Source organism: Mus caroli, chromosome 8 (assembly GCF_900094665.2).
Source record: "Mus caroli chromosome 8, CAROLI_EIJ_v1.1, whole genome shotgun sequence".
Classification (NCBI taxonomy): domain Eukaryota; kingdom Metazoa; phylum Chordata; class Mammalia; order Rodentia; family Muridae; genus Mus; species Mus caroli.
In genome coordinates, this window is record NC_034577.1 from 33,183,698 (window position 1) to 33,193,885 (window position 10,188).

The window sequence follows — 10,188 nt, forward strand, 5'->3', positions numbered from 1 at the left end:
ATATTCTTTCTTTTTATGTTTGCAAGTGCATGCATCAGTTAAATAGAAATCTTTACACCCAGCTTAAATATGTGCATGGTAGTTTAACCGAATTGCAGTTGTAATGAAGCACATCTGTAGACAAAGGATGCCAGGTGAGGTTTCTGGAGAGATCTGTAGAATTTGTATTCCTCTTTCCTCTTTTTTGTTTGCAGTGTGGTTTGTAGAGTGAGCCACTATTTTAACTGTTGTATATAACTAACCATGTTCTTAGAGTTTAAATGTATAATGCACATTAGTTACTCACTAAACAAACAAGTTAATGCTAGTTAATTTAATCCTAAAATATGTTGCTTCTGGGCTTAAAGTAACTTGGAAGAGTAAAAGCATCCATGAAGACCAAGTGGTTGTAAAGGATTCCGAGTCTCACCTTTTCGTAGTATCAGGCCAGCCCTCTTAATTTCACATGAAAAATACACTGACCTGATTAATTGTAAGTAACTTAAACATGTTATTTAATGTTTACAAGGTAGAAGCTACTTGAGTGGTGTCTGCTTGAGTATTTTTTCTTTATATTCCAGAATGAGCAGTTTCTCTTAGCTCGGAGAACACCACCTTGATTTATCCAGTTGTGTGGCCTAAACTTAAAATCTTTCTTTCATTCTTTCCCCTATTTCTCCTCTCTCCCTATTGCTATAGAGTGACAGAGACTATATTAATAACTCAGTACAGCATTCTTGTACTTAATTTCATGGCAGTCTACTAAGGAATATCCTAATCTCTTCCTAAAGTTGAGATGATGGAGTTTAGTTGACTTGTTTATGGCAAGGTACATAGTGAGTTACAGATTCAGAATGTTGTGTGGTGCCACAGATGCTACACATCGATTATGGGCGTTGATTACCCTAGGGCCCAAGCACATGGGCTTTGTTGTGTTTTTGTTTGCTTGTTTTTCTTTATTCCCGCCCCCCCTGGTTGTACATACAAATAGAGTTAAATACAAGCCTTCCATATGGTGACTGGAAACAGTCAGTGCATTCTGTGGTTAGATGTTTCTTGCACACATCTTGGAAAGCATTGGAGGATTCTGAGCAAAGTAATGATAGGATCACTGAATGTGCTTTAAACAGGATTAACTTGACTGACAAGTCGACAGATAGGGTAGAGGCAAAGGAAATGAAGGCATCTTTGCCATATTCTGGGCAAGAGGTGACAATTCCTTGACTGACAGGAAATGTTGGGCTTTGTTCCTTGGGCACCTTTGCCAGTTCCTCCTGTAAGTACTGACAAACACTGAATTGGGGATGACTTTAAAAGTGGAGCCCGTGGTATTTTCTGATGACTGGATGCATGGGAGAGAGGAGAGAAAGAGAAAAAGGACTAAAGGACGATTTCAAGGGTTTAGACTGAATAAATCAAGGTGCTGTTCCCTGTAATAAGAGAAACTGTACCTTCTGGAGCATAAAGGAAAGTGTAGGGAAGGTTTGTAGGTTTCAGCCTGCCAAGGGCTGACTCTATTCATGATAACTGGGCCAAGTAGACTGGATGGTGGTCCATCGGTTGGAATGCAAATGTGAGAGCTGCGCACTCAAATTTACTAACTGAAGTGCTTAGGTTGGGTGAGAATGAGTTGGTACAGAAGCAATGCCTAAACCTATGGATCGCTGAGGTACCCCAGAGTATGGAGGTAGCTGAACATTGGCAACAGGGACTGCTATGAACCCCGAGGATCTAGGGAAGTAACCGGATCACCACAAGGGAGAGGGTGATCCTGTAACACAATCCTTCTCAAAGGTGATGGTGCCTTTGAGGGTTTGCTGGTGGGAGCGCCTCAGTGACCCTGACAGAAGCTCTATTGAAGAGGATTCTGTAGCTTAGAACAAGCAGGAAAGCTTTTACCATTCACTGAAACAAAAAAAAAGCCTGAATGTCTCTCCATTTTATGTTTCTAAACTAGGCAGAGTGCCGTGCAGTTGTTACATAAGCTTGGGCATATTCTAAATTGATATAGTCAGGTATTTTAAGCAGTTGCATGAATACTGACTTTAATTCCTTTAAGTTTCAATGATACTAATCTGAAAGAGAAGTAAGGGCTATTTACAAAAACTATATACTATAACAAATAAAAACCCAAGTTTTGAATCACAAAGACCAAAGTTTAATTCTCAAAGCTTGTGAAAACCTGGAGATTTCTTCATCTCTCATCTATAAAGTGGCTGTAATACACCAATGTACTAATATTATAGGGCTCTTGAAGTTTCTCTGCATGCTTCATGTGGAGTGCTTAAGTGTTTCAGACAGCATGAGCAAACCATAAATAGTAGCTAGTACTATACTGTTGTGGATATAATTGTTATTCTTAAAATAATAAAGGAATAAAACCATCTGCTTTAACTGTAGCCAAACATGTCAAGTGTACTTCTTAGTATTTTATTTGCTTTGCTGTTTATTTTTTTCTAATAATAATTTCACCACTTTCATGTGTTTGTGAGGATCCAGGGCTATATGGATAGCAGTTTTATAACAAGTATATGAACGAGAATATAGAGGGACTTTGCTGAGACTGTGCTTAAAGAGTGCATCTGCACATAGCAGCACAGCTACAGAGGAGACCTTTGTGCTGTGAAGTACTTATAGTGAGACAGAGAAACAAAGGTGATGCAGATCGGTATGATATATAATGTCTAGTGAGCTGGGTTTGAACCCTGAACCCCAAGTAAATGTGGGAGGAAAGAACTGACTCCACAGAGCTGTGCTCTGACTTTCACAGGTGTCCCTGCCATCATTCCTCCACTCATACCACATCGTATGCATAAACAACAATACAGAGGACCAAGACTAACACTGATGACAAAATACAGATGTTTCTTCAGAAAGACCTTCAGAAGCATCTAGTTGAGCCCTTGATTTGATTGATGAGAGAATACTGAATTTATGTTTAGCTTATTGTGGAATAATAACAGGAAGGAATAACTGGTTCCTAAGCCTGTTCCTCATTAGTACAGAGAACTCTGCTGTATTCGTTGTCTTGAAATGAGATTTGAAAAAATAAACTGGGTGACCTCTTAGAGCTCACATGATACAATCATGTACTATATATGATATAAAAATGAGGAATCATATAAGGACCATTAAACAACTCTCTAGAAAGGGTAAGTATTTGGGGGCAGGAGCAATATGGGGTAGAGAGGACCAGGGAGGGAATTGGAATAGCGTGTCGAGCAGAGTACAGCGACATATATATATGAGAAGGTGATAATGATGTCTATTGTATTGTATGCTGAATGTAAGGTCACTGCAGAAACCACCAGCTTCCATAAGGGATCATAAGAGAGTGCTTTAGGATTGTGACGTGTGCTTTTTTAAGGAAACTCTTTATTCAAATGTTGGTAATATGGTAAAGAATGACTGGACAATTTGTGGGTCAATTTTATTTATCTATCTATTTGTTTGTTTGTTTATTTTGAGACAATTTTTATTAGATCTTTTCTTCATTTACATTTCAAATGCTGTCCCAAAAGTCCCCTATACACTCCCCTGCCACCCTGCTCCCCAACCCACCCACTCCCACTAAACAATAAACACTAAAGTTACTTGTCTGACAGTCAACGCTGTCCAGTGTCTTTAAAAGGAACTCTGGTAGAGCCATTGCTGTGTGTGTGCTTGTGTCATTACTGTCCCTCATTTGTGAGTTTTTGTCTATTTTCTTCCTTTATAGAGCTACATTCATGGAAGCAGCCAGGCTCAGTTTGTGGCAGAGTCACACATCATCCTAGTACTGAGTATCCTTTAAATACCGAGGACCTAAAAAGGTAAAGAAGAGACTTGTAGTAACGAATCGTGATTTTTCTGGCAGTAAATTTCAAGACACTTAAAGTATATTAACTTTTACACTAATTTTCTAATTCATATATAATTATTTCCTGTCACACTATATTTTCTGTTATGCTGAATCATCTGCAGATTTTAAATACCTTTTTTTCCTATTAGCTATTTAATGTCGTAGTGCTGATTTTAGGCTGCATTGATTATCTGCCTAGGTTGTATGCATGGTATGAGTGGTGGTTGTGGGGGTGGGAGTGTGTGTATTTACATAATTTTCCTCAAACAGGAGCTTAATGGCAGAGCAACTGTGTGCCTGATGTCAACAGTAGGCTAAGAGGACACTGTTGTCTCTGTGTACTAGATGCATTAGCACATGAAGTGTAAGATTTTGTTTTTCCACTTGGAATTTCACTAGTCACAAATGGAACACATTTAATTGGTCAAAATGACTATGGTTTTCTCCAAGTGGCAAGTTTCTCAGCTATGAGGCATGCGTAGTGAGAAGTGAGAAGAACCTAGCTGTAGATCTTCCATCACCCCATGCCAGGAATTTTCCAAGGTTTCATTTCCTGGGACATTGGTATCAGGCTGAGATTTAGCATAGCAAGACCCTTCACAATCAGTGTGAAGTGGTCCAGACAGACTTGTCAGTAATACATACAACAATTAAAAGTCCCCATCCCCTTTAGTCTCACGGTAGTTCGTTCTTTCATAGTCCTGTGTATTCCTGCTCCAGGGAGAATTGGTAAGGGGGTTGGGCAGTGTACTTTACTTTAAACATTAATTTATACTTGTTAAAACTAATAAAAGTTTCAGAAATCAATTTTGAATTTTTTCTATTTAAACTGGTTCCCAATAATAGTTTACTGGCATTTTGAGTTTACAGTAATTAGTATGACTATCTTTTCTTTTATGTAAAACATTAGATGATGCTTTATACAAAACATGGCTAAATGCCCAAAAGAAAGCAGAATGAGTCTAGAGTCATTGGCTACTGTCACTGTGCTATTCCTCATCCTGCTACGGTTTTGTTAACACAGAGCTAAAGGGAGAGGGAAATCAGTTCTCTGTAGGGGTTGGAGAAGGTGATTTGAGAAAGAATAAGCAGCCCGAGGGTGTATTCCAGGGTGTCGATCTGAAACCCCTGGGATAACTAAGTCAAGTAAAAATGTCAGCCAGGAAACATGGATTCTGATGTCCAGATTAAGTGTTCTAGATGGTGTCCTTGGATATTGGTTTTGTTAATAAGTAAGTTGGAGTCAGTTATGGATTAGGGAGGAGCTCATTTGTTCTCTTCCCGGCAAACTATTGACAATTGATTGTTTGTGGTGATAGACTCATTGTCTTCATTTATGTGCCCACTGAGTTCCAAACCTATGAAACATAAACAAAAGTTGGATGCTAGAGTTACCGCTTGCTGGGTTATTGGTTAATAACCCAGGCTGTGTCTCAGTAAGGCATCCACTGTGAGGAAAGTGGTCCAGGAGGTGGTGAAGGCACTTTTAATGCCGTCGTGATCATTGGCAGAAATGTTGGTACTATCTCAGACTATAATCATGCTCACTGTGGCCCATGCCTCATAGGCCACAAAAGAATTGAGAAGACCTTATTCTTGTGATATCGTAAAGCCTTTGTCACCTATATAGTAAGCCTGCTGTTGCTTTATCTTTTACATTATAGTAGACAATTTTAGGAATAGTTATGAATCCCTTTATGGAAGAGATTGCACGTCCTTATACCACTAAGGCACACCCTCCATTGAGATTATATCTGTGTGCGTGTTCATAAATACATGTCTACATTTGTGGTTTTGTCTATATATCATTTGACCCTGAAATTTTTATTTGTGTCTTTTTGCTCATTAAAATTGGAGAGTTTGTTTTGTATCACTTTGCCTTCGATTTTATTGACAGATTTAAGAGGTAATTATCAAATATAATTGTGAAATGAATGTTAATATTGGTATTAGTTTTAGTGCATACATAATTCTAAAACTTTTACATTTTTAACATTTATAAAGATTTGATCAAATAGTACATGTAAATGTGTAGTTGATAATTTATATATGAATGTAAATGAATGTTAGAGAAAAAGATTAAAATTGAAATAAAATTTCCTTAAGGATCATCATCAGTCATATTCATTTGCAGCAAATGTTTTTTGTTTTTTTTTTTAAATAATGACAACAGAAGTGAAGCTGAAATACTAGAAAGCTACCTCCTTACATGTTTTAATTCATTTTCCATTGTATACCATTGGTATTCTGTAAGTACGGACTAAGAGGAGTTTATACAGGTAGATTATCCAAGATTTTTTTAAAAAAATGAATTGGTACAGTGTAGACTTACTCCCACATAAGCTCTGCAGAACAGTTTTCATAACAAAATGAGAGCTGTGTGACTCAGGACATTAGTGATGTTCACACTTCAGGGGCCTCAGGCCTGCGCACTAGGCACTCTTGAAAGTTTAGTAGGAACATGCTGTGTATGATTGCGCAGGGGGACAGACAACACTCCACAGGGCTGTGGGACTCACCTCTGATAATGATCAGCAGCTAAAAAAGATGGGTTTAATTCCTAGTTTATTTTTTCCAGAAAAAGTTCCAATGCTATAATAGCTGGAATACCTTTGAAAATCATTTATAGAGGACATCTTAACATAAACGAAAAATGTGAAGAGTTGGGTATTAGTGTCCAGACATTGAGAAATGAGTCCTGGCACAAACTCAAATACAAGTACTATACCTGACTAAGTTAAGTTATATAAATTTTATATCTCTATATAATCTACCTCAGTGTGGGAATGTATATCCTACCTAACTTTATCTGACTTCCTCCATTTATTTAGACACAGCCCAGTGGAACAGTTTATACTTTTGCTAGTTAGGGATGAATCATGAGACTTGGTGGTGTTGTGTTCACATATACAATAGGAGAAATGAAGACAAGAAAGTCATAATTAAGAAAATGGAAGAAAATCTAAGCTAACATTCTTTTATTTTTCTCTAATTTTTAAATTATTAAACATTTGAACAGATACATACTATATATTTCTAAAATTGGTGAGTTCTAAAATCTTAGGAATAGATATTATTAAAAGTGTTTTAATAGCATGAGAAGATTGATTGGTGAAGTTGAATGAACCCTTTACTATAACCCTTGTCACCTTTGTGTGTGTCCTCCTGAGCAAACCCATGAGTTGTAAACACATACTAAGTAGAGGAGAGGTGTCCTTTTCTTGTTGCTGTGATGAACTGTCTGACAAGAGTAACTTGAAGAAGTTGCTTGTTGACAGGGATACAGTCCATTATGACATGGGCCCGTGTCAGCAAGATGTGAGGCCGGTGCTCACACTGCATCTGCCTACGGGAAGCAGAGAGAGATTAGGACTGGGCTCAGCCAGCTCCATTACTTTTTTCATTTTTATTCTGTTTGGGATCCTAACTCATAGGGTGGTGCTGCACAGAGTGGGACTTCTCTCTTGAGGTAAGCCTGTGATGTGCACCACCCTCATAGATGGAGCCCAGGCTGTCTCTTAGTGACTCCAAACCTAGAAAAGTTAGAGTGAATACAGATATCAACTAGCATGGCTGTTGTTCCTGCTTAAATGTCAGGGTCAAGGTGCTTCTCCATTGGTTAGATTGTACTATCATATGCTCGCTTGATTATGTAAGATGTATAGAATTGATTGTCCTCTCTACATGAGCCAGGTATTTAGAATCTATGACTTAATACTTTTGAAATTCAAGAAAAACTACATGTGTATGCAGAGATATGCTATGAAAATGGGAAAAATTAAAAAGGAATCATGATGAATACATTTTAATATTCTAGAATTGCCAATAATGTGTGTTACTATAACTAAAAGTTGTATATAATTTATGAAAATGGAATTTTGTAATTGGTTTTTAAAAATTGTGTAATTCATATGTGTTATGAAAAGTCTGAAAAATTAAGGCAAACTCAGAGATTGGTAATTGCAATATAGAAAGAATTGATCATCCTGTTCACATTTGTCCTTTAACCATTCTGGAACATTATATTTAGATCCAGGAAAAAAGAATAGCAGATTTTATTCGCACCTGTCTGTGGTTTCCTTGACAACTACTGTAGATGCTGCTATCACCATGGGGATGGTTCTTCTAAATGAAGCAGCAACTTCCAAAGGGGATGTTGGGAAAAGACGCAGTGAGTTGATGTTGCTGTATCTGTTGTTTTGTTTTATTCTTAGGATATGTTTCATTCCAAGGGGAAACAGAAAAGCCCCTCCTAAACACAGATTTTCCTAAGAAGCAGGAAAGTTAAAATTTTGTTTTACTTTTTTTCTTTATTGGCTGTATGTGAGAATGAACTTAAAAACAGTTCTTTCTTAATAGCTTTTAGGTGCCTTCCGCCAGTTACATGTACAGGAGAGGGAGGTGGCGTTACTCTGTCAGGGCTGCTGTGGCCCATTTCTGCTACAGCTGCAGTTGGTCTCTGCTGGAACATCCTCGCTGCACAGATGGCCAGTCTTGAGAGATTTTTATTGGCAGTAATATATTTTTATGTCATGAGACTCAGGAATCTCAGGGAAGCCAGTGCAGAAGCGGGCGCTGCTGCTGAAGCATCTTTTGTGCACAGACACTTGATTAGTGTCCAGTCCCCTCACATCTTTTACTGACATTTAAGAGCACATGGGGGTGGGGTGGTCCTCTGTTCCAGGAAAGGCAAGAACTGCCTTTTCCAAGGACTTTGCTGTTATTGCTTTTGTACGATTTACAACCCTGTCAGATGTCAGGTTTTCAGGTTAAGCAAGTAAACTTTTATCCTTTGATGGGACTGTTCCATCTCAAAGGATTGTAGGAAAGAAGTAATGGATGTTGCTACAAGCAGAGCAGTGTCTGGGGAATGTCTTCTGCCCAGATAATGGTGGGTCAGAAATGGACAAGAGCTTGAGGAGGGGTTTCCTGCCACCCAGCTTTTGATAGTTAATGTCATGACATTCTAAAACAAGTATTCAGCAAATATAGCTACTGTGTGCATCTCCCTATTTTAATTTATGTTATAATCCTTGAACATGTTTCACCTAAATTTTGATATAAAAAGCACATATGTTCCCCCAAAGAATATGATTTGAAATATTTAAAACAACCTAGCTTTGTATTTTTTACAGTGCTGTTAAGTATTGTGTGTTACAGAGGGCCAGTGGCTTCCGAGTACTTACTGGCGTGAGGTATTGAGATGTGTGCAGATAGTGTAGATAGTGTAGAGTTGGCCTGGCTTCAGTGTCCCCTGATGATTCTTCATGAATGGAAGGAAACTCAGAACTGAGCTCATTGTCTTAAGCTTGGTGATAGCAATAAATGCTATGTCTTTTGAATGCTGCTCTTGGGAGGGGCAAGGCATTATTTAATCTGCTGTTCTTTCCTCTGATCTAAATTATAGAAAGAGCTATGTAATAGACTATTTAATCTCACATTGATACATATGAAGACATTGCCTTGAACTGCCATCTTCATAGATGGTCTGTTGTAGTGCCTGCTCCCTTTACCTCCAGAGTAATTATTTATATCAGGTTGGGATGGGATAGAATGCGTGGGAGAAGGAATAAGAGATGCTCATACAGGGTAAAAATTGCCGTTGCCCTTTTGGGTTTCATTCTGCGACTGGTATTGAATTGTACAACTCCTGAGACTATCTCTCTTGCCCGTGCAGCAGAGTATTGAGGCCTCCCCCTGTGGTTACCTCATGGCCCCTCCATTCCCATCCTGAGATACTAGAGTAGCAGTATTTTGATCTTATCACATAGACTCACACTAGTCCATCTGTATGCTTAATCACAGATTTGGAGCCTCATTCACCACAGTTCTATTCCTCTTCTAAACAGAACCACTAGAAAATAAGATAGAAAAAAAGTGGTAGAACATTGTATTGAGGATAAACATCTCTAAGCTTAGAGAGAAAGAGCATTGGAAGGATTTATTACAAAGTATATATACTGGCTCCCATATCAGCCATACTTGGAAAGCATGTGGCTTTTTAAAAGGTGTCTTACTTTATTCTTGGGGAGTACTCATGTGAAGCTAACAGATCAGTGATGTTAAAACAGAAGTTGTGGCTGAATTCTACTAAATTCTCCTGATGTTTGAAAATTTCTACTGCAAACAGCAGTTGATATTCCTGAAAGAAAGAGAAAAAAAAAAACTGCATGGACAAAAGTACATCAGGTTAGTGTGCTCACAGCACAGCACAGCACTTCAGGATAGTGTGCTCACAGCACAGCACAGCACATCAGGATAGTGTGCTCACAGCACAGCACAGCACATCAGGATAGTGTGCTCACAGCACAGCACATCAGGATAGTGTGCTCACAGCACAGCACAGCACATCAGGATAGTGTGCTCAC

General features: G+C 38.4%; 1 protein-coding gene across 1 annotated transcript in view; it reads left to right on the top strand.

The window, feature by feature from the left end:
* Positions 1-10,188, top strand: part of Tusc3 (tumor suppressor candidate 3) — a 140,101-nt gene that overhangs the window by 119,925 nt on the left and 9,988 nt on the right. Inside the window, exons 7-8 of the mRNA XM_029480733.1 lie at positions 3,698-3,761; positions 7,917-7,991. Of these exons, the coding sequence (XP_029336593.1) occupies positions 3,698-3,761; positions 7,917-7,991 (139 nt within the window). The remainder of the gene's footprint in view (positions 1-3,697; positions 3,762-7,916; positions 7,992-10,188) is intronic.